Here is a 26,450-nt window from a genome sequence, read left to right as displayed (position 1 = left end):
ATTATTTCAATTAGTATATATTTTGTTTTAAATTTTGATCAGTATAAATGTACAGTTTTTCTTATTTATTCCTTTCTTTAAAATTTTCGTTTGTTTGAATTTCAGGATGGATACTTTCGCCATAAAACACATAAATGGCAAAAACGACGGTTTAAAATGAAATTCAGCTATATTTACAAAATTGCGCTCTCTTTTTGATATATATTCATACAAGCTGGTGAATAGAGAGACTAGAGTTGCAAAGGCTTGGCTTACTTCAGCAAGAAAGTAGACGTTGATATCTAAGCTACAAAACATCAAAGGACACAAAAAGAGTTTTTTTTGTATCTAGGGACGACTTCTTCCTATTATTTTATATTAGTTTGTGTTATGCGTTTCACACACCAAAAATATTTGAGTTTATTTCACGTCTACGTATACTTTCGTGCGGGAGTATTACTTCAATTTCATAGTAATAATTCAGAGTCATAAAAAATGTTGCACTAAGAAAATATAAATGATTATACATCAATGATTACAAAATAAATGAATGAAGAAGTAAAGATGATCGTCCAAAATGCAGTTGGCGGTGTGAAGTTGACGAAAAGATAAATGTACACACCACATAACACACTTATCATTCAATCTTAAGAAAAGATTTTATAATACTACTTGGAAATTAGTTATGAAACGAAGGTTTAAAGTGTTTGCATTTAAGTATTAATCTAGTATTTAAAAATAAAATGCTGATCAAAGTGATAAGCAACAGTTATTCCAAATTGAAGCTGATTAAAGTAATAAGCAACAGTTATAGTTAAAGTTATTTTTAATTGAAGCTGATTAAAGTAATAAGTAACAGTTATAGTTGAAGTTATTCTTCATTGAGGCTGATAAAGTAATGAGCAACAATTATAGTTGAAGTTATTTTTGACTGAAGTTGATTAAAGTATTTCCAGGCAGCAAAAATGTAAGTAAGTGCCGCATGAGAAGTATTTTTCTGTTATTCTAGTTTCCTTCTTTCTTTTTTTTCTTCTTTTTAACAAAATCTATACATTTCCTTCAAAACTGAGATTTGAAAAAAGCTATGAGAGTTTACGCTTTTTATGCAATTTTTGAAATTTATAATTATAAAAAAATTATACATTAGATCCAAATATTTTACTTGAAGAGCTCTTTTTATAATTTTTGAAAATTATTCTCGAAAAAAAATAACTATACATTTGACACACCTGCCAACTTTTAATTCTTTTGCGGAGGAATATGCGAAGTGATAGTGAAAAGATAGCTGATGAACAATTGTAGGTAAAAATTTTATTAAATTGCCTGGATTTAAACACAGAGATCCCAACTGCTCCAGAATTGCCAAAATATTTAAAAGAGACGGTAGAAAACCGCAAACCAAAATTCGCAGATTTTCGGTTAATTTTGCCAACGTTTTAAAAGGCTCAACATGGCTTAACCGTTCTTTCTTTTCTTTTTTATTTCGCAAAAACTGGGCACCTGGGCTGCGCATCGGCCCTTAGGCTTAACCGTAACAAAGTGGCGTATCACTTAAGTCTTTGAATTAATAAGAAGTAATGGTGAGTAAAAACCCTGTAAGCCGAATTTACTAAACCAAGAATAATACATTAAAAGCCTAGCACTCGAAAATATTTATCAGCTGTACGGAGTAAGTTGGTATCTCTGTAAACATACTATTGTTTAAATATCTTGAATTTATGAATATGATTAATTTATTTGTGTGCAGTGGTGATCAAAACTATTTTGAAAAAATTTAAAATTTCAATAATTAAGGAGAAATTTAGAAAATGTAATACCCTTTTAAATATAAATATGAAATATTACAGATGCACCATAATGGTTGGCAGCTCTACATTAGATTCAAATTTGTTTAAAAATTTCTTTATAATTCTTAAAACTGTTAAAAAAACTATACATTAAATCCATACTTGCTACTTAAATAATTCTTTTTATAATTATAGAAAAGAAAGGGAAGAAACTGTACACTAGTTTCAAAAACTGAAACTTGCAGCTGGCTTAATTTATATCTAAATAAAAGAAATTAATGAGAAATAAAGAACTTGCTTCAGTAGTGAAGCAATCATAATAAAAATGAATTAGTGAACACGTCCCGAGAGTATGAATTGTTTCTTTTTCAATGGCATTAATAATTCACCAACTCATAGTCAATGTGCGTGCTTAGAATAAGAAGAATATGTCAATTCGATTGTCGAAGAGCTCGTGCCAGAATGGAAAACATCTTTAACATCTTGTAGCTTAACGCTTCAACTCTTCATAAGGAATCGTTTTAAAACATCAAAAGAACTGATGTTGCATAACCTGAGGCCAGAAGTATTTCTTTCTGGTCTGTTTTTACGTTTATATCCGATTCTAGATGGACGAAGTATTTTTCAGTTACAGTAGTGCTCTTCTCTTTTAAAACTACACATTTCACAATGGACTTTGCAGCACCAGACGAACTTGCACTGGCATTTTTCCTCTACTTCTCGAATCACAGTCTGGTATCCTCTGCCGCAGCACAATAATCTGCAACCATCCATTCCATAGCTCGTGCTATTACATAGTCGACCACGAGTCCCGAGCACACCTAATCTGTAAAAGAAGAAAAAAAGGAAAATTATGCAGCATAAATTAAATTGTTAATATTTTGTTACTGCTGATATTTTATTCACAGGTTAAATTACTTAATTGTAAGGGCGCTCAAAAAAGTAATGTAAAGCACTTCCGCAATTCACAGTTATTGGCCCATTGTATGGATGTTTCGGCTTCACAATTTCTAGACTAACGTCATGATGCATGGAGGCAATGCATGGCCCACCGATGGCCTTCTGTCTCAAACAAGATGGTTCCCATGGATTTCAAGTTGTACATATTTTGTTATTGATGATATCCTATCCACAGGTTTAATTACTATATTTACTAATAGTAAGCGTACTCTAAAAAGCAATGTAAAGCTCTTCCGCATCTGACAGTTATTGGCCAATTGTATAGAGGTTTAAGCTTCACAATTTCTAGATTAATGTCAAGATGCATGGAGGCGGCAATGTATGACTCATTGACTGCCTTTATTTCTCAGAAAAGATAGAACCCATCGATCTGAAGTTGGGTGGATGCAACCCATGGATTTGAAGTTGCTAATATTTTGTTGTTGATGATATTTAATCCACAGGTTTAATTACTATATTTAATTAATAATAATCACATTTTAAAAAGTAATGCAAAGCACTCCCGTAACTGACAGTTATTGGCCAGTTGTATGAAGGCTGTCAATGGAGATGCCAGCATAGACCCCATCGCAAATCTCACAGTTTCGAGGACGAACGCAGGATTGTTTCTAGTGTCACGTTCCTACGAGATGAAAGTACGCCTATTATCAGTATGAACAGATTATCAGGATGAACTCCTCAGAGAAAAGAATATCGCGTCATTCATTTCTCCTCCAGTTTATATGCTCTGTTACTCACTCCCAGTGGGCGTGACGGTGCCTCGCTGTTGACGTGGCACACATCATTGGTCGGCGAGCATACAGAACTGCAGCTGCTGCGTGAAGGTGGTTTCAGACAGTTTGTGTCGAAACTGTTGTGCCAGTAGCCGAGAGAAGGTGCTGCTGAAGAAGAGTGGTATTGCTATTTCGGTCTCTCCGATCCGCCGTTAGCGTTAAATAATGGTCTTCATTGGGTGTTGTTGCACGTCTACGCCCTTGACCTGATTTTCGGCCTGTATTTCCGGTCTCCAAAAAACGGTTCCAGATCATGGAAATCACACTTTCTGAAACTCCAATCACTTCTACTACTACGGCTTGTGTTTCTCCGACCTCTAACTGGCCAAAAATTCTCCAAGCTTCTGATTCGGTTAAATGATTTCGCTGAGACACCACATTCATCGATCGAAACAACGTGCTTACTGAATGTCGAGCATTCTTTTTAGCTTTGTCTTACATTAAGTTGAAAGCCAAATTGAATTCGCTACCACTATAGCGTCGTCATTGACGTCAAACTCAAAATCTGCATACTGAGAAGTTTGAAAATAACAAACATTTACCTTTGCTACTCTCTTCTTCCATTTTAAGCAATAAGTGTTTTGCTTATACCGTTATTTTATACAAGACTTACAATATCTTTTAATTGTTTTGAACAGTGTACATATGCTGCTAGAAGAAAATAAAGTGTCAGTCCTTTCTTAATTTTCAGTTCACAAGGCTCCAGATAAGGAAATCCATAAATCTTTAACATCTGTTCGAAATGTTTATCATTTAAATTTTGCCAGAAGAGGGGCTTTATAAGGGATTGTTGTTGTTAAACTGTTTGGTTCTAAATGCAGGGATGCTACAGGTGACTATTTATCTAAAAGCTGGTAGAAACTTAATCCACTTTTATTTATTTACTATCTCTTTAAACTTTCAATCGTAAATGCCACTATGACTTACATTTCATATTATTCATGTAATAGCATTTTTCACTTTCAACAGAAATCTGAAAAAATATGCTACAAAAAGAGCAAATTTTAACCTCCTTAAGTAAAAGTTTAAATTTTATTAGTCAGTACTTTTTGCTTTTTAGTGGTCCGTGGCAACTTTGTAAAAGTATCAGGAACCTTCTTATGCTCCAAAAATGCTTCTTATGCTCCAAATCCTTCTTATGCTACTCTTTCATCACGGCAGACGAGAAAACTCGTCTTTCAAGAATACTCGCCGTGCTCCATTGTTGCATTAGTGAATATGGTTATTGATTACAATTGATTATTATTTTTTAAAGTAAAGTAAACACGTTTTATCTTAATTTTAGTGCTTCGGAGGAACTCTAACTGTTAATGGTTGTCTTAATCTGCTGAAATCTGTGAGAATGAAAGATTTGGTGAAATGAATTATAATTGTATGGTAAATTAAATTAGATATTTTATGGAGAAATTTCATTTATTTTTTAAAAAATTTCTTTGCTGTTACTAGTCCTAAGAAGTCTGACGAGGTCAGACCAGGTAGCGCCTCATATAACTGAAAGTCTCCACACAGATTTTTATTGGTCGTCCAATTAGACCACCATGGAGGTAAACGAGTTTACGAAAGAGCCATTTAATAGAAAATCTATTAAAAATTAGAAAGAGGTAGCAAATATATGTCAAATTTTTTTTTTTAAATTCATGAATATGATTGGTTTGTCTTATATACTTGTCAACCATTACAGATTCATTTCTCGAATATACATGATAAATTTCTCTCAAGTACTTTTAAAGTGGAACTTGGGTTCATGTTCACAATTGGCTTGCTTTTTAAATAATCTGCGCAGACTGCTTATAAAATGCCGTGTGGAGACTTTCTGATGTAGGAGGTGATGGACCAGGTCCAAGAGGCAGTTGACTCGACGAAACTAAATGACTTGGGAGGGTCTTGAATAAATTTACTCTATGCTTAGGTCCAAACAATCTGGTGTTTGGCAGATCGTGATCGTTTCCTTTTATGCAGATGGCAAAATTTTTCACATCTCTGAAAAAGATGCTCTGAATGTGGGCAATAACTAGCCATGTACCATCTTGATATTCTAATATTTTAAATTATTTAATTGCTTATGTATTTAGCAAAATTAAATTTAAGGATTATAAAATGAAAATATAATGTTCAATTAAAATAAAAACTCTTACGTTTCATTACGGACGCAGTAATCAGGCGAGTCGTCGAGATAAACAAGATCCTTTTTGCTAGGTCTTTTTACATTTTTACGGACTGGCCGTAATTTGGTTTTGTGTCTTCTTTCAACTGCTTTTACAAGAGTGGCACCATCAAACTTAGACGTTAACAAGTCACCAATCTCTCTAAAAGGTTTGAGTCGTCTCCAACAAACTCGCATTGAGCAAGAGCCAGAAACACCGTGACATTTGCAAACTAATTCCATTTTTGATCTTAAGCCCTAGAATAAAATATATGCAATTAATAAGATAAACTAAAATGAAAAAAAAAGAAACTTCTTGTTTTTATTGCTATATTTTAATGATACAGAGTAATTTATAATTCTCTTCTTGAATTCTGGAAAATTATAATAAATAAAAAATAATTATGATAAACATACATGCCAACTTTTTCTGTTCTATTGGGAAATTTTCTTTGAATGAAGTATAGTTAATAACTTCTTTGATTGTTGTTAACGAATTTTCATTGTGGTAGTTGAAAAGTAGAGTAATAATATTTAAGTCAATAAAATCTTTTTATATTTTGTCTGGTTTTTACACATATAAGGCATGAGTTATTAAGGGATTTTTTTATGTTTAATATACAGGTTTATTTTTTTTTGAAGTCTTTAGTTTGAGGTTGTAACAATAATTATATATATAATTTTATGAACACAAATTAATATAATAAAGGAAAAAATCTTCCACCAATCAAAAATATCGTTCTTAAAAATCGCAAAGTGGAAGGTTTGATAATAATTGATTACAAATTTTATACTTAACAATTTTATTTCAGATTTAATAAATTTGATTTAAAACGATTTTTACCACCACCATATCTATGCAATTTAGATAAATACTAAAGACCTGCTATCTCTCAATGAAAAATTTGCCCCCATCTAAAGTTTGAAGTTGAAAAAATAAAAGTTTTTAATTCGAGCAAAATTAAAAAAAGCGTAAATTTACCCTAATGAATATTGTTGGGTGATGGAGCGTCGGTGTTGGACTCGCATCATTTTAAAAAATGCAATTTTAAAGCAAACATACAAAATTTGAGTAAAATCGTTGGAAAAGTTCCTGAGAAATCTAATTTTAAAAATACGACTTTTTCAAAATTCCATTGCTCAGCAACTATTCGACCGATTTTGATCAAATTTTTAATATTGCCAATAAAAATTTACATTCTTCAAAATGATGTAAAAAACTTTATTCCTTACAATAGAAATTTTTTTCGACTATTATTAAATGAAATAATGTAAAATAATAAATAATTATTAAAAATCCTTTTCTGCAGGGAATTATCTTTGGATAAAATAATTTTATAATTGTGTGCAAAAATGTTTCAATTCGCTAAAAAAATTCTCGCGACATAGCGAAATACGCAAAAAGTAATATTAACATTATGAGTTCCAAACTTTGAACCGCTCTTCTAAGCAAACTATTATAACCATATTTCCCAGATTGGGGCTACCCCCTATATTTCGGAAGTCTGAAATCCGAATCCGTAGAAAAAAAAGGTACGTTTATTCAGAGAAAATACGTTTTTGTGTCTGATTTCTTCATTTAAAATATCGTCTACACTAATTAATTAGCATATTTGAGATCATCCCTTCGAACTGTTAAGACGGAGTGAAGATCCGATCATTAGATCGAAAGTTATTCCGTGTGGTCCATTTGTTTGGCGTACTGTACTACCACTCTTTTAGTTCAGGTTTTTTTCATTGATTGATCACTTTCTGTGACTGAGCATTTATGAGTTATGTACAGCGGAATAACTCAACGCCTCCTATAACTGAAAGCCTCCACATGGTTATTTGTAAATAGTCCGGTCAGACCATCAAGAAGGTAAACCAGTTTACAAAAGAGCCATTTAATAGAAAATCTATTAAAAATAAGAAAGTGGTAGCAAATATATGTCTAAAAATTCGTTTAATTTATGAATATAATTGGTTTGTCTTATTTACTTGTCTGCCACTACAGATTCAATTCTCAAATATATATGAAAATAGAATTTGTTTTCATGCGCACATGGTTCACTTTTTAAATAGTCTGCGCAGACTAAAAACAGTGCTGTTGCTTTCTGATGTACGAGATGATGGTGAGACTTATCGTGCATTAATTTTGTCTAAAATAAAAGTAGTGAGAAAAATCAAATTCAACACGTTCACGCCGGGAAAAGTGAAAATACTGGTAGAAGAATTAGTTCAATACTAGATAATATTCGGGAGGAGTTAATCTATTCTCAACAATAACAATTCACTAGAAGGAAATTTATCAAGGCGAAGAAGCAATTCAACATAAAAATTGCATCCGTTAAAAGCAATTAGTAGTTATGGATTTTCATTATTCTCGGAAAAAAACTAAAAAATGAAATTTATTGTTACCAGTTTTTACTCCGGTGCGCTGCCAAGATGAGACAATCTAGCGTGACCCACCGGTGGGTCGCCCCGGCGTGAACGTGTTAAGTAAAGCAATAAATAAGGTATTGATAACTAACAATCCACATAAATGTATTTAGTGTAGGTATAAGTTGAGATTTTTATCTTAATCCCCTAAAAAATTAAAAACCCAATGATCATTAATCAGATACATAATACCAGTTTTTAATTTGGCCATTTCCTCTTAGTTTAGTATTTGAATAAATTGGTCATGAATGGGTTAAATATATGGGACATTTCTACCTTTTATCTCTTGCCGGTACTATAGAGTAGCGATCACCAAGCGGAGGTCCACGGAGCACTTTAGTTATGTAATCTTTAATCCTTATCATTATTTGACTTCTCTTTGTCATCTTTGGTTGCCTTGTCAAATTTCAGTGAAAATATTCAATATGTTTATTTGAAAACGTGAAATATTTAATAATGTTTCAATTAGTACAATAATTTTAAAATCGCTGATCTATGTAAATTTTGATTGGAAAGGTGACATTTACAAACTTACTCTAATCCTTGCACACAAAAAAAAGTTGAAATAGTCCGCGAGATATTTTGATCAACATTATATGTAATCATTTCAAACAAACATGTAAGATCGGTTAATTTAAGTGCCGCCACAACTAAACGAACGGAGATAGTTCTAATTGTTATTTCACTGTCATTTAAATCATAGCGAGATGGTAGGGCTTACAAGTTGGCACCAATGCTACGATTTTAATTCCAGAAATAAAAAGTGAAAGAAATATTTTGAAACAATCTTTATCTTAGAAGAACCTAGAAGTTTGTACTCATCCTATATTTAATAACACCTTAAAAATTTATATTTTGTTAGGAAGTTTGCGATTTAATGTGGACTAAAATAGTAAAAATACCATTTTTGTTACGGGAGCTGTGCTTGTATGCTACATTGAAACTAGTTCAATAAATAAATGGGAAAAGAATTTGACCACTAGTTCAAATACATACATAAATGTATGGCACTCATGAGACAAGCCTGCATTTACATGTATTTTGCTATTTTACCACTTTAAAAAATAATGCATTTTTTTGGAAGTTGTGTTTGTTTCGGTTTGAAAATTTTTTTTTCTTCTTGTGCTAGCATAATTTAAGTTATTTTTAATTTAGAATTCTTATCATACATTTAATCATTTGCTTACGGTGCATGATAGAACCCGATATTCTGGACCATCAGTTGCACTACCCTTAAGCAGAAGGTTAAGCCCTCACCTCCTACATCAGAAAGCTTCCACACGGGATTTTATTAGTCTGCGTAGATTATTTATAAAACGAACAAGTTATGCGCATAAGACTAAATTCTATTTTAAATGTACTTAACACGTTGAACGCCACGCTAATTTTACATGGCTTGCTCGTCTGGCCAAACTGTAATTAACTACAAATTAAAATTGCAAATATTAGACGGATTTTGCTAGTTTTAAAAGGTTTAGCATGACATATATGAAAAAAGTGGTGAATTTTATAAGACTACGAATTGTTTAAAGATAGTGGTGGAAAAAATCTACTAAATTGAATTTATTAAACCAAGAACCACAATAATTAAGTAAATTTTGAATAAATTTTCTGCAATTCCATAAAAGAGAGTAAATTTTATAGTTCTATATCATGTTATACGCTGTCAGCCAGCTGTTTTTCGCGCCCTATGTGAAAGGTCAGTGTCAGCAAGCGGTGGCAGACGCAGCCTAAATGTAATTTCAGTGTCAGCCACCGGTGGTTGACGCGGCCTAAATGCAATTTCAGTGTCAGCAACCGGTGGTTGACGCTGCCTAAATGTAATTTCAATGTTAGCCACCGGTGGTTGACGTGGCCTTAATGGAAAATCCAGTGTCAGCCACCGATGGCTGACGCAGTGCTCAACGTGTTTACAGAAATTTGTCGTATATATTTCAGAATTCAATCTGTAGTGGTTGACAAGTAAATAAGACAAACCAATCATATTTTTAAATTAAGTAAATTTTTAGACATATATTTGCTACCACTATTTACTAGATTTTCTATTAAATGCTTCTTTCGTAAACTTGTTTACCTTTATAGTGGTTTGATTAGACTACCCAGAAAAAAACAGCGTGGAGGCTTTCATTTACAGGAGGCGTTGGTTAAGCTTACCTATTTGATTCAATGCATGATCTTCTAGGGCGCAATTTCATTACTCATTATAATTTTACTTCATTATAAAATATTAAAGGAAGGTAGTGACAAGTAAATTAAGAAACCTTGTTTTATCATGAATTTTGAAAATATAAAAACACTGATGAAAGAAAAAATCTTAAATTTCTATTAACCATAACATTTATGGAAAAAAAATGCTTAATTTATATTTAACAAACCATGCAATTACATTGAAAATTTACTTGAAATTTTGAGTCATAAGTATCAGGACAGGGAACAAAAGTAACATTTTACATATCCAAATTAAGTTGTTATCCCTAATGTTTATAATAAAATAAATTTCTTGTTTTTGAAATATTTGGAAGGTTTCAGTAGTTTTTTTCTTAAAAAAAAAAAAGAAAAATCCTCATAAGAAAGAGAAATTGACTAAGGTTAAAAACACAAATATCACACTTTCTGGATAATGACCCGTAAATCCAAATGAGTTGACAGACTATTAAACTAGACAAGCTATGTGTGCTTTATAAGTAATTGCTTTCGATTTTTGACTTTTATAATTGAAGGACTCCGTAGAAGGTCTTAACAGTTCTTTTTTATTTTTTTTTATTTTTTTTTTTAAGAAGGTGAATTCTTTATAAGAAAAAGAAATTAAATAAGGCTAAAAAAGACACAAATATCACACTTTCTGAAGAATGACCCTTAAATATAATTGAGCTGATAGACTATAAAGTTAGACAAGTTATGTGTGCTTTATAAGTAACTAATGTGTTTTTTGAATTTTATAATCGAAGAGATTTGCGAAAAATAATGGTAAGCCACATTTTCAAATTGTCCAGGAGAGCGTTTTAAGGTAAAAACACTGCGATTTCCATGTCGGAAATAATATGTTTCGGTGTATTTTGCTGCTTTCTAGAGCAGATTTAGCGAATTTAAAAGATAAATTATTTGTTTTTAAAGCATTTGGAAGGTTTTAATTTTTTTTAAGAAAATAAAAAGTCTTTATAAGAAAAAGAAATTGAATAAGGTTAGAGACACAAATGTCATACTTTTTGACTAACGACCCATAAATACAATTGAGCCGATAGACTATCAAACTAGACATGTTATGTGTGCTTTAAAAGTAACTACTAGGACTGGGCTATAAATAGATGTATCGAGACATATCGATTTAACGCATATATCGGCAAGACGATACAGCGACTTTCATTCAAGGCGATGCATCAGAAATCTGATTTAAGTCGTCGAGTAAAGACAACGAGCGCAAAACGATATAGCGATATTAGACACGCAAGGATATAAGATAACGATATAGCGATATAAGACTCCTATCTTGCGTTCTGCTGTCGACTCGCGCTGTGGAAGACCATGTTCGTTTCGTTATGTTGAAATGACATTGATTGGTGAGCTGTAGAATCAGAATCAGAGTTTTGAGAACACATATCGTTATATCGCATGTTCCTTTTCGCACATCTTAGCTTTTTTTTTCTCTGTCGCGACTTTTCTTGTAGATTATTTTCAGTGGGACTAACTTCGTGATCGCCGATGTTACCTTGTTCTGAAGGCAATCTATTATTGAAAAGAATATATAAAGAAGAGTTTCTTCATTAATTAGATTAGTTTTTTTTAAAAAAAAACTTCCTTTTATTTTTAAATGTGAAAATTATCGGCAATCTAATTTAGGCGCCCATAAAGAATTGAATTTGTTAGGTTATTTTTTTACTTTCTTTTAATTTATTGAAAACTTTTTGGATGAAACTTCTAATAATTTAATCAGTTTTTATTACTGATTTTAAATTTATAAATCTTGTTGTTTTTATTTTTAGAAATAAAGTTAAAACAAAATTTATTTTTGTCATTTGGATTTGGACATAAGTCAATCAACTTTGTTTATACAAAGCAATTTGAAAGGTTTGCGTATTTTATTCATTTTTTAAAATCATTCAGCACTTCTTTTTATTAGAGAGTATAATAATTTTTTTAAAAAAATATTCTTTTCATATTATTTGTTAATTAGCTAAATATATTATCGAATGTCACAATTCCTTTATTAAGAAATTAAATCTTACTTTGTGTTTCGTTCATAATTCGGTCATTATTTAATTTATTATTTATCTGAAATGATAAGGTTCTGCAGTAGACTGATCGTTAAAACACGGTTCCCTGCAGATCACCGAAGTCAAGCATCACTGGCTGCAGTCAGTGTGCGGGTGAGTGACCACTTGGATCAGTCTGCGTAGGGACTGAGGGTGTGCGGTATTGGTCCTCGTTAAACTGTTCTACCGTAAAGTGCTCGACTTCGCGTGCAGGTCGTCGAGCTACCGAAGCGGGGGTGCCATCCCATCTGCAGAGGATCAAAATTGCGATGGCATGTCTTCGGATCATCCTCAGGGATGTTTCCCAGACCGTCGCCAATAGCCCATTGTGCAGCTCTAGTGTGACGTAAATGAACTATAATAGAACTATAATAACTGAAACGATAATAATAAAAAATAGTGTTTTAAGAGCGTTTTTTTTCTAAAATTTATTTAGCACTTTGTTTTAAACATACAAATAATTTTTAACGTTACATTTAGAAATTGAACATTACGATCGATCTTAATAATTATGTAATTATTTATGCATAATAGTACAAAAAAATATTAATTTATAAAAAGCGCTTTAAAAAAAGTTTTTAACACTTTGTTTTACGCGTATTATGAATTTCTAAACAAACATTTCAATAAATATTTTAAGTAAGATTTGTACATTGTAGTCAATTTAAGCAAAACATATATATCTTCAAATTTATAAATTGATTTAAATCAATCTGAGTAAGAAGTTTTGATATAAATCTGACTTTCTGTGCCTTGCAAGTAAATGAAATTCAAAAATACTATATCGCGATACATCGCTATATCGCGATGCAAAACTGACGATGCATCACGATATATAATTTCTAATATCGCCCAGTCCTAGTAACTACTTTTGTTTTTTTACTTTTGCAATTCAAGAGTTTAGCGCAAAAAAATGATAAGCTACATTTTCAAATTGTTGATAAGAGCGTTTTTCGTAGAAACACTATGATTTCCATGTAGACAATAACATGTTTCGGTGCACCATGCTGCTATCTAGCGGACATTTCAAGAACTTCAAAAGTACTTACTTGAAAATAACACCAAGGAAATGGTTGCTGGAAAATATCCACTCTGGAAATAGCTTGGCTTAACCCTTTCCAAAACAGCAAATTTCGATTTAAAATTTTAGTCACGTAAGACATTAGCAAGACCATAAAAAGCACATTCTAAGTGAAACGACATACTATAGCTTTTTGTTGTTTAAAGAATAGTGGTTGCTAAACGTTTAAAAGCAATTAGTTTTACATTTCTAGTGACTTGAAATAATTGTTGAATTGCCAGTCTGGTGACACTGCACCGGAAAGGATTAACAAATATATCTCCCGAAGCCTTTAGATTGATTACAATTAGTTGAGAATTAAATTTGATTGCTAATATATGAGTTATAATCGATGTTATAGTATATAGAATTGGAAAAAATAATGTATAATGTTTATAAATATGATTACTTACTCTTCTCCCGGCTTCATTGTTATGTATGTTCATAAGACCTTCAGGTGCGCGTTGATCTTCACCAGAATCTACGAAATCTTTACTGAATCTTGCTCCAAATTTGATATCGTCAGAGCAGCCTCCCCATTTCCATCGGCCACCATTGTCACGTTTTCTTACTAACTCGTCACAACGACACTCGCCAAGTTCTCCTTTACTACATGCTCGAGTCACACTATATGCTACACCAGCAGCAGATATTGCATACACATACGCTTTCTCTCTGCTACCTGTAAAATAAATATAAAACTGTATAAATAACTTTCCGTAACTCTGATAGGGAAGCTTGCGAGTAAGCAATATCTGTTACATCAGCAGCAGATATTACAAGCATGCAAGTTTTCTCTCAGCTGTCTGTAAAATAAATAGAAAATTGTATCAATTAATTTTTATAACTCTGAGAAGCTTGTGAGTAAGCAATATCTGTTACATCTGCAGCAGATATTGCATACACGCAAGTTTTCTCTCAGTTACCCGCAAAAAAATTTTTTTTTTGTCGTATGCCTGTTTAGTCAGTGGGGGTGCGATTGTTCCTGTTTTTCAGAGGCGCCATCTATGGCCAGGAATTCGACTTCTGCCACGCCATTCACACAACCACAACCCGTTTATAGGGCGGGTCACATTCACATACATTCACACACAAAGGAGAAAGGACATAGAACATACACAGAGAGAAAGAAACACCTATGCCTTGCCCGGGATTCGAACCCAGGACCTTTCTGATGCAAGGACAGTTCCCCGCTCCCTACACAGGCCGATCGGCTGCAAAATAAATATAAAATTGCATAAATTACTTTTTATGACTCTGAGAAGCTTGTGAGTAAGCAATATCTGTTACATCAGCAGCAGATATTGCATACACGCAAGCTTTCTCTCAGCCACCTGCAAAATGAATATAAAATTTTATAAATTACTTTTATAACCATTTACATATCCTCCAACATTTGAGGTTTGTACGAAATACTTTTTTAAGTAGTAGTGAACTGAGGTAAATTTTTGTTAAATAAATAGAATTTTTAACACAAATCTTAACAAGAATTATGAATATGACCCTCCAACTCTCCAACATTAGAAGTTTGTACGAAATATTTTCTCAAGTAGTAATCAATAGTAGTAAATATTTTTTTTAAAAAAAATTGAGTTTTAACACAAATCTTACAAAGAATTAAGAACATGACCATTTGCATGTCCTCCAACTTGTGTACGAAATACTTTTTCCAATAGTAATGAACTGAAGCTATTTTTTTTTAAAAAAATAGAATTTTTTACACAAATCTTATCAAGAAGTAAGAGCATGACCATTTGCAAATCCTCCAACATTTGAGGTTTGTACGAAATTCTTTTTCAAATAGTAGTGAACTGAAGCAATGTTTTTAATAGAATTATAGAATACTTTATAATTCTATGAAAAATGTCTTTATAATTCCTATAAAAAATAATTCGCTAAAAAAATTATGGAATACTTCAGAATTTACAGAATTATAGAGAACTATAGAATTTTTTACACAAATCTTATCAAGAAGTAGAAGCATGACCATTTGCATATCCTACAACATTTGAGGTTTGTACGAAATACTTTTTCAAATACTAGTGAACTGAATCAATTTTTTTAAAAATAAATAGAGTTTTTTACACAAATCTTATCAAGAAGTAAAAGCATGACTATTTGCAAAATTTTCCAACATTTTAGGTCTGTACGAAATACTTATTAGTGAACTGAAGTAATTTTTTGTTAAATAAATAGAATTTTTAGCGCAAATCTTAACAAGAATTATGAAGATGATTCTCCAACATTAGAGTTTTGTACGAAATACTCTTTCAATTGTAGCAAATATTTTTTTAAAAATAAATTGAGTTTTTACACAAATCATACAAAGAATTAAGAACACAACCATTTGTACAACCTTCAACATTTGAGATTTGTGTGAAATATTTTCCCCAGTGGCAGTGTAATCTGAGAAACAAATAAAAAATGTTATGAAACTTTTATAATAACGAAAGAGCATAATCATTCGATTATTAAATCTATGCAAAATTTTCAACTGACGCTGGTTGGAACCCCGCGCAGGCATGGTTGTCTGTTTCTCTGTTTGTCCTCTGTTGCGTGATGTGTGAATATATTGAAATGTAAAATGTGTATCTATTGTAGCGTGGCGTGGTAATGTAGCTCGCCTACTTGAATTAGTTTCACAGGTGCCCACCGGTAAGAATGTACGTAATAGTTCAGTACCAGCTATAAGGGAGAATACATCTATTTAAATCATAACCCTTTAAGACCCAGCGTGCACTATTGTGCGGGTTAGATATTTAACTCAATATGTGCATAGTAGTAATATATTCATTTTAAAACAAGTTTAAACTGAGTAAAATGCTTCTTCTCTAAAAGCTACAGTTTTCATAATAAAAATATCCATTGCAGATATGAAATTAGATTCTAAATGTAATTATGTAGGAAGTATCCTAGGGTCCATACTATATTTACCAGCGACTTTCCAGCAGACAGTCAAGACTTTAATAGTATTACAGCATTTTTCTCAGATCACACTGAAATCGTCGGCAAGTCCAAAAACCCCAACACTGCGTTACAGAAACTCCAAGAAAAACTGAATAAAATGGAAACCTGGAGTCTAGGCTGGGAGTTTAAAGTTAACAGACAAAACTCGAAACTACTAATTATCCAACATAAAAGAAAAACCATTTTTCCAAAAAATCAAGTTGTTCTCGTTAACGAAACTATCCCCATTATCAAAAGTGCGAAATATCTTGGTCTGGTCATAAGCAATAAATTTAATTGGAAAGATCATGTCAAATCAGTTATAACAAAGCACAAACAGTGTGCCATAAATTACAAATCCTTCTTCAGAACTCTAAAATGGAACTCAGACTTAAACGCTTACTCTACATCTCAATGATCTGTCCCATCCTAATTTGCGCATCTCCAGCTTGATGTAACGTCTCCCCATTACTCCTAGAGAAACTCAAGATGCCAGAAAAAATTTCGCCGAAAAATAACACAAACAAGATGGTTTATCCGAAATAAGAATATATATCATGATCTCAACATAGATTTTTAAAATTATCATATTGCAAAGCTAAATTGCAAATTTTTTGAAAAGACCATAAACTGTGACACCGCAGGATTTAATGAAATTTTTACTTTTGAAAGCTTGAGACTAGCTCCCATTAATTATCTTTAATTACTTAGAATAATGTTCATGCTAAAATAGATTTCCTAGCACTTCTTACGCTTTTAGGTACATATACAAGAAAGAAATCAGTGTTTTCCAATTGCTTCCGATCTTAAAGCGATAACAAAAACAACTTTATGAAGAACCTTGCATATAAGTTATTATAGAGTTTTAGTCTTTTTAGTTGTGAGTTAAAAAACACTGTTGGCTAACTAACTAACTAATCAAGTTTTTCAGAGTACCTATCCATGTATGGATATGAAAACACTGTTGGCTAATTTGCATGCACTTTATATATGTTTAATTTATTCATATCTAGTGCTGATCAAAATCATTTTAAATTAAATTTATAAATCTAAAAAAAAAATCAACTTGTATATTTTATATCCTTCGTTGAACAGCCGATCCAATTTTAAGTTTACAACTATCAATGTCCAACTCCGTAGCTTTATAATTTTGAACCCGATTCAGAAGGCAAGGGAACTACTGGAACAAGTACTGGGAGAAATGTACCTTCGTGGAGTGCTTTTTGATGGAACTAACCCACATTTGCGTTTCATGGTGATGAAAACCACGGAAGATCCCCTTCGTTAGCCTGTCGGCAAGGGTCACCTCATTGGGAAGTGAGCTCTCTATCCACTGAGTCACCACGGTTTTTAAACTTGTATATTATCTTCTTGTATATTATCATGGACACGAAAAGTAGATAAATGCTTATAATAAATACATTTCTCTACATTTTTTAACTATTGATCCCATTTAAAGTACCGTTAATTTAAGCTATAAATTTGCAGAATCACTTTTAATAAATCTAAATTAAACCTATTAATTATACAAGCTCTGTTTTGTAGCCCAAAATTGTGTAGAACAGCAGGTTATGATTCAAATATTGAGATTGTACTGATCTGCCATCTCCAGACTCAAGTCTCATTTATAGGACAATGATAGCCAAATTGAACAGTAAAATAGTGTAGTACTTAGATCAGCCGGACAAATAGCGGAAAAACAGAGTACGACTAGCAGTCGCTTTTGCTTGCATCTTTGGGTAGAATTAAGCAAAATTTAAAATTTAAATGCTCCCTAATAGCAAAATTTGATGCTCTAAATCTTTTTTGTCTTTTATTTTTTATTTGGAGAGACATTTTCAGATCACAGGCATTTGAAAGTTCTTTTTGGCCGAAGCAGAAAAATTTGCACAGTTTTGACTGCTGATTGTGATCAGGTCGTTGAATCAAATGTAATATTTAAAATTACCATTCGGTGCTTTAATTTTAGAGCATTTAAAATTTCGTGTACGATGCACTATTTAGATCTTATAAGGCAAAAACTGTGAAATAGCCTAAATTTTCGCAGGTTTTTGGATGAAAATAAATTTGATGGTGAAGATTATTAATACTAAGAGAGAACTTTTGTGAGTGATAATATTACAACTTTTTTTAAAGAATTTTTGTAAATGTTTTCAAGCAATAATAATGACAATTCGCGTTAAACGTGGTAAAAAATAGAGATTTTTCGATTGAAAGCTAATGCTATTGTACTTTGTTTGAAGAAATAATTTTGAATTTATAGCAACTTAACAGTAGAAAAAAAACGGAAAAAAGGCCCACGAACTAAATTTTTTTATCGACCATTTGTTTAAATCAAATTTCAAAATGTTTAAGTTTTTTAAATTTTTCCTTTATTATTTTTTAATTTTGCAACTTGGTATGTTGAATTTTTTAAGTATTTACTACGATGATTGATTAAGCAAGATAGCTTGGTATAATGTTTTGTTTTAATTCCAAAAGGTGACTATTCTAAAAACAATTGATCAGAAGTAATTCTTTGAAGCCACATTTTTTTTAAAAAAAGGTTTTAATTTTTATTCGATTGTATTTTAATTTCATTGCCTGGTGCATTGAATTTTTCTACTATTTAATACGGCGTTTGATTAATTGAAGGAGTTTATTATAATATTTTATCCCAATTCTAAAAGGTAAAAATTCTAAAAGTACTTAATCGGAAGTAATTCTTTGAAGGCAAATTTTTGAAAAAATAACTCTTACTTTATTGTATTTTAATTTCATTGTATATCTCATCGAATTTTTTTAGTATTTACTACGATGTTTGATTAAGTAAAGCTATTTATTGTAATAATTTGTCCTAATTCGAAAAGCTAAAAATTCTAAATGCACTTGATCGGAAGTAGTTCTTTGAAGGCACATTTTTTGAAGAAAAAAAAAAACTTTTGCTTTATTGTATTTTAATTTCATTGTATAGTTCATTGAATTTTTTTAGTATTAAATAAGACGCTTGATTGAGTAAAGTAGCTTATTATATTCCTTTGTCCCTTTTCCTATAGGTAATACTTGATGTGATTCTAAAATATTTACTTATTTTTAGGCGTAATTTAAAAAAAAATGTAATTTCGATTTTTTTAATGTATTTAATTTCATAACACTTGAAATAATATGAAAATGCATAATGTACTGCATTTATTTAAAAATTACTAAAGCCACCTTTTTCAAGGTCATTAGAATAACACAAGGTCAGCTCAAAATTCATTTCTATAAAAAATAACAAGAATACTCATTCTATGCACGTGCTAATAAAAGTAATGAATAAATTACACAAAAAACTATTACAACAGAATTAGTTGTCATAAAAATTCCAAGAATTCAAATGATTCAAAAAACAGTTTTGAATCACATAAATAACTAACTAGATAGGAAAATAAGGACAACAGGAAACAGGACAACAAAAATCAACAGGGTGCATAGTTTGTAAAAGCAATATATTTCATTACATTGGAATGTTTTTATATTATTTTAATTTTCTTTAAAAGGAACTACAACTAATAATACGAGACCTCACGCAGTTTATGGTTGATACTTAAACAATAGTAAGAACTGGAAACAATTTCCGTAAGACCTTAGGGGATTTTTATTTTTTTCCGTATTCCTGAAAGTAGTTATTATCTAATGATTAACTTGTGGAATAATGATTGAGAATTTGAAATCGTGAGAGCCTTGATTATAGTCTTTGAATCAGTGCTAATGTCTGATTGTGTACACAGAGAATGACAGTTAATGAGATGTTGAGCGACGTGGTTTCAATGTCTTGCATTGCGTAAGATTCTATTTTCTGTCATTTATTTCCATAACAGACATTTTAGATTTGGACACCAATGTTTATACATTTTATTGAATTGAACATCATGATCTTTTTTATGTAAATTAAATATCTAAAACACTAAAGATATATAAATAATATGCAGTTTGATGTTTTGCAGTTTGACGTCTGATGTTTTAAGCTTTTTGTTGGGGATCCACGGATCCCAAGGAAAATTTTAAAAACACTTGAGCAGAAATAATTCCTTGAAGGCACAGTTTTCAAAAAAAAAGTTTTAATTTTTACTTTATTGTATTTTAATTTCACTGCGTTATGCATTGAATTTTTCTAGTATTTAGTGTTACATTTGATTAGGTAAAGCAGTTTATTATACTTTGTCCTAATTCCAAAACATAAAAATTCTAAAAACACTTGATCAGAAGTAATTCTTTGAAGGCACAATTTTCAACTTTTTTTTTTTTTAATTTTTACTTTATTGTATTTTAATTTCACTGCGTTATGCATTGAATTTTTCTAGTATTTAGTGTTACATTTGATTAGGTAAAGCAGTTTATTATACTTTGTCCTAATTCCAAAACATAAAAATTCTAAAAACACTTGATCAGAAGTAATTCTTTGAAGGCACAATTTTCAACTTTTTTTTTTTTAATTTTTACTTTATTGTATTTTAATTTCATTGCGTGGTGCATCGAATTTTTCTAGTATTTAATGCTACATTTGATTAGGTAAAGCAGTTTATTATATTTTGTCATAATTCCAAAAGGTAAAAATTCCAAAAAGACTTGATCAGAAGTAATTCTTTAAAGGCACAATTTTCAATTTTTCTTTTAAAATTTTTACTTTATTGTATTTTAATTTCATTGCGTGGTGCATCGAATTTTTCTAGTATTTAATGCTACATTTGATTAGGTAAAGCAGTTTATTATATTTTGTCCTAATTCCAAAAGGTAAAAATTCTGAAAACACTTGATCAGAAGTAATTCTTTGAAGGCACAATTTTCAAGTTTTCTTTTAAAATTTTTACTTTATTGTATTTTAATTTCATTGCGTGGTGCATCGAATTTTTCTAGTATTTAATGCTACATTTGCATACCCTCCAACTTATGAAGATTTTGAAAATAATTCTTTCTAGTGGTAGCGAACCAAAGTAGAAATTTTTAAAGCAAATGAATCTCTCATAAAACTTTTATCAGAACTTAAGAATCTAGCCATATGGTTTGCACTTTTATAAGTAATAGTGGACAAGTTACGATAAAATTAATTTTTTTAAAATATTAAGACATTCATTTTGCTACCGTCTGAAAAGAAGATTTCTGAAACTACGGAAATTCCGTAGCAGTTGGAGGGTATGCATTTGATTAGGGAAAGCAGTTTATTATATTTTGTCCTAATTCCAAAAGGTAAAAATTCTGAAAACACTTGATCAGAAGTAATTCTTTGAAGGCACAATTTTCAAATTTTGTAATTTTTTTTTTTAATTTTTACTTCATTGCGTGGTGCGTCGAATTTTTCTAGTATTTAATGCTATATTTGATTAGGTAAAGCAGTTAATTATATTTTGTCCTAATTCCAAAAGGTAAAAATTCTAAAAAAACTTGATCAATCTCTCTGGAATTATGTTTCATTGATATTATATTCCAGGATTATATTCCAGGAATCCCAGGGATGCCACAGGCGATTATAAATGTAAAAAGTGGAAGAAACTCAAATCACTTTCTTATTTATTATTTCTTTAATTGTTCAATTGTAACTACCACTATGACTTCCATTTCAAATTATTCATATTTAAAACGAAAACAATGTTTACAATTTGTTTCAATAGTAAACTAAAAAAAATAAAAGCTGCTAATTTTAATTTCTTTTAATAAAACTTTGAGTTTTCTTGGACAGCACTTTTTGCATTTTTAGTAGCCCGGGGCAACCCTGTATCCCCAACTAACATAAGCGAAATGTATTTCTCTTTGTTGTCTATCCCATATTGAAGGGTAACATAAATCACTTATTTTATTTTGCCTTAAGTAAGCATGTTTTCAAAAACTTTCATAGATGTGAACATAAAGTGAAATTGATGACTAGAGCTTAATACAAATTTATTGATCACAAATTTAAATGCTCTTGAATTGGAAATGTCAAATTTAAATGCTCTTGCCTTGTAATTTTGAACCCAATCCAGAAGACAAGGGAACTCTTATATCAAGTATTGGACGAAATTTGCCTTCGTGGAGAACTTTTTGATGAATCTAACCCCGCATTTGAGCTACATTTAGAGCCTCCCACGGTTAGCTTGACAGCAAGGGGACTCGAACACACGATCTGCCTACCACTGAGGATAATTTACGTCCGGAATTCGTATCGACCAGCTATAGCTGGTATCTGAACCCGGTTCACCTCATTGGAATGAGCCACCACTGCTCAAATGTTTTTTATTTTTTTATTTATTTATTTTTTTTTTTTTTATAAACTAAACACGGACTTTGAGATCAGGATATCAACTATATTAAGATTGTCACATTTCAAACTCAAACCCCGTTAGCTCCCACCATCTTTGATTAAGAGTGACTCTTTTCCTTGAAGACCAATTTTTTATTAATTCCTTTTTTTCTTAGGCAAACAAAATATGCATACCAACTGGGTCATATTAGTAATACAAGTCATTTAATGTACAGTGCGCAAAATAAAAAATGGACTACCCTGCATACGTTTTGATCTAATGATCGGATCTTCATGTTCTAGGACTTAATCTTAATAGTTTGAGAGGGTGACCTCAAATATGCTAATTAATTGGTGCAGACGATAATTTAGGTTACGAAATCAGACACGAAAACGTACTTTCTCTAAATAAACATAACTTATTTTTTGATGGATTCGGACTTTTGACTCCCCTATAATAGGGGGTAGCCGCAATCTGAAAATATGGACCCCATAGTTTGGAACAGAGAGCGATTCACAGTTTGGACCCCCAAATGTTAATTTTACTTTTTGTGTATTTCGCCATATCTCGAGAACTCTTTAAACGAATTGAAACATCTTTGCACGCAATTTTAAAATTCATTTATCCAAAAATAAATCCACGCAAAAAACATTTGAATTTTAAACTCTAATGTTAAAAGAGTCGTATATTTAAAATTTGATTTCTCAGGAACTATTCAATCAATTTCGCACAAAATTTGTATTTTGCCATGTAAAATTAGATTCTTTGAAATTTTGTAAAAATTTATATGCCTTGCAGTCCAAAAGTTTTTAATTGTTATTAAGTAAAATAATAAAAAATAGCAAATATTTACTAAAATTTACCTTTGTCATGGATTTATCGTTGGATAAACGAATTTTAAAATTGTGTCAAATATTTTTTAATTAGCTTTAAAAGTTCTCGAGAAATGGCGACATACGAAAAAAAAGGAATTAACATTAGGGGGTTCGAACCTTGGATCCTGACCAAACCTCCTGACCAAACTACGGGGACCATATTTCCCAGATTGTGGCTACTCCCTATATTTTAGAAGTCAGCAATCCGAAATTAAGGTATGTTTATTCAGAGAAAATACGTTTTTGTGTCTGATTTCCTAACTTAAAATACCGTTTGAGCTAATTAATTAGCTTATTTTAGAACACCTCCTCTAACCATTAAAGATGAGTCCCATAACGTGAATATCGGATCATTAGATCAAAAGTTATTGAGGGTGGTCTGTTTTCTTCCTTGCGCACTGTATACCTATAAGTGTTTGTTAGTCGATTTATTTTGTGTTTAAAACGATTAATTAGAGGTGTAAGAAAACCTACCGCAATGCTTGATTTTAAGTTTCGATTTGTTAAAAAATGGCAAGCAAAAATATTTTTTAAAATTACAAACAATAATATTGTATTGTGAAAATTTTAAATGACAACAAGAGAGAGATTTACAAGTGGTTTAAAAACCAATTTTTCTCTAATAAACTACAGCATTTTATGTGTGACGGCATTATAAAACTTTATGTAGTAATCAACTTTTATTTACGCCTTCTTTTCATTTCTGAAAAAATTTTATTCTTTTCCTTTAATTAAATTAAGCAAAAGATTTTGCAAATTCGATGAATTGTAGATGCTGAATAACTCATGCTGCCTTTTGTTTTTTGGCAATAATGAAAAATGTGAAATTAGAGAAAGAGAAATAAAATGTAAGCGTACCATAATGTTTAAATAAAAAGCATAGTTTCTTTTATTAGCTTCCACTTAAGTTTTTTGTTTTAAATTTCTCAATTCTTGAATACGGATCAAAGTTAGAAGTTTATTGTGCAAATGTATTACAATAGACAAGCATTTTTTGTTTCAGAAAGAAAAATCATATAAAAAATAGTAAAATTCTCAGCTCTTTTCTTTTTTAAAAAAAATCTGTTTTTAAATGGGATCTCTGGTCAAAACTTAGTTAATTTATTTCTGTATAACTCCAATCATATTTGGTATTATATTGAACTGTAATGATAATATTTCAAAAACTAAAATGAAAAAAAATTCATAATTTTTTAAAGAATATTTCAACTAACGTTCACTGAAAAACACAAATGAACAACTGAACTTCTAAAAAAATTATTTTTACAAAGAGAAACGTAAATTTCAACTTGTACATTGATGATTAATTTATTTTACAATTTTTTTATTATTTTTTATTCCTCAAACGCTAAAAACAAAGCACTAATTATAGTTTGCGCAAAATTGAACTGTCTATTATATGTATATCTTAATATATATCTATTTAAAAACAATTACGGGTCATTCTTACCAAATGGTCGAAAAAATAGGTCGCTAAAATATCGCAAAACCATAAAATTTCTCTCACACAATCCAGCAGCTCTAAATCCTTAAGCAAAATTCCTCATAACTTTATTTTACGAGCAACAAAAAACAATATTTTACGACTCTGAAAGGGTAAAAAATAAAATAAAAGTATATCTAGTGACTTCAGAATCTTTTAAACTCCTGAAGCGCAACTAGTTCTGTCTTATTCATTTTGTTCTCTTAACCGTTTGATGTGGCAAAGCACTAAAACAGAGGTTTGTTTTCTTTCTGCCTTAGAGGTTGGTCTGATAGATAGCATCTTAGGATCATAAAGTGATGAGGAGCAAGACGAAAAAGATCGCTTTCTTTATTTAGTAGCACCTCTTTGAACTTCTTCGGATGAAAAAAAAATTTTTTTTTCGGTAGCTTTAAGGACCTTTGCACTAAAGAAACTTTTATCTTTAAGTAATTCTTTTTCGAATGACTTTTTTATATGCGCTATAGATTGCGCGGCAATTTAGGTTTCGTTTCATACATTGATTTGTTAAACTTTTGTGGATGAAACGGATATTTCTTATAACAATTTTCTTTTTAGAGGTGGCTCTGGGGATAGAGCGCTCGCCTCCCAATGAGGTGACCTAGGTTCGATCCCAGCGATAGCTGGTCGATTCGAATTCCACATCCGGCTTGCACCAACACAGTGCTGACGAAAAATATCCTCAGTGATAGACGGATCATGGGCTAAAGCCTCCACATAGTTTTCAATAAGTAGTCTGCGCAGACTATTTAAAAAGTGAACCAGTTGTGTGTATGAACCCAAATTCTATTTTAGAAGTAATTGAGAGAAATTTATCATATATATCTGAGAATTGAATCTGCAGCGGTTGACAAGTAAATAAGACAATCCAATCATATTAATAAATTAAACAAATTTTTTGACATATATTTGCTACCACTTTCTAATTTTTAATTGATTTTCTATTAAATAGCACTTTCGTAAACTGGTTTACCTTCATAGTGGTCTGATCGGACTACTTAAAAAAACAGTGTGGAAGCTTTCAGTTGTCTGGGGAGTTGGGGAAGCCCTCTTATAGAACAAATATTTCCCTCATTGTTAATGCTTACTAGTTGTAGTTGCAAAAGGCATATAAATTTTCTCCACGGCAGTCAAATTATGAAGTGACTTCATTGCCAATTAAAGAAAAAGAAAGACCTAAGCATACCTGCCAACTTTTACGCATTTGGCGTAAAGTGTTATTTCTACATTTAAAGTGGTATTAAAATGCAGGCTTTCTATACATTCCTTGAATTTATGAACTTAATTTATAATCTTTTGACCACCACAATTTTTTTTAAAAAAAAACTAAGTATATATTTATATGTAATACTGTCGTGGTAGTCACATAAGCTTTTTTAAAATACAGCGTATGTTTCTGCCTAAAATTGTAATTTAAATTCCATTTTACTACCACTGAGGAAAATCATCCTCGAAAGGAATAAAAGCATACCTGCCAACTTTTACGCATTTCGCGTAAAAAGTTTTTTTTATATTTAAAGTGGTAATAAATATATAC

At 31.1% G+C, this 26,450-nt stretch overlaps 1 protein-coding gene across 1 annotated transcript in view; it reads right to left on the bottom strand.

The window, feature by feature from the left end:
* Positions 1–996: 996 nt before the first annotated feature.
* The window catches only part of LOC107445649 (protein Wnt-5a), a 139,129-nt gene continuing 113,675 nt past the window's right edge, over positions 997–26,450 (bottom strand). The window contains exons 3-5 of the mRNA XM_087156200.1: positions 13,787–14,055; positions 5,635–5,900; positions 997–2,592 (exon numbers count right to left, since the gene is read on the bottom strand). Coding sequence (XP_087012326.1) covers positions 2,391–2,592; positions 5,635–5,900; positions 13,787–14,055 — 737 coding nt within the window. The 3' untranslated portion in view covers positions 997–2,390. The remainder of the gene's footprint in view (positions 2,593–5,634; positions 5,901–13,786; positions 14,056–26,450) is intronic.

Source organism: Parasteatoda tepidariorum, chromosome 12 (assembly GCF_982258835.1).
Source record: "Parasteatoda tepidariorum strain Cologne lab strain chromosome 12, Ptep-v5.0, whole genome shotgun sequence".
NCBI classification, from domain to species: Eukaryota; Metazoa; Arthropoda; class Arachnida; order Araneae; family Theridiidae; genus Parasteatoda; species Parasteatoda tepidariorum.
This window is presented reverse-complemented; position numbering and strand designations above follow the sequence as displayed.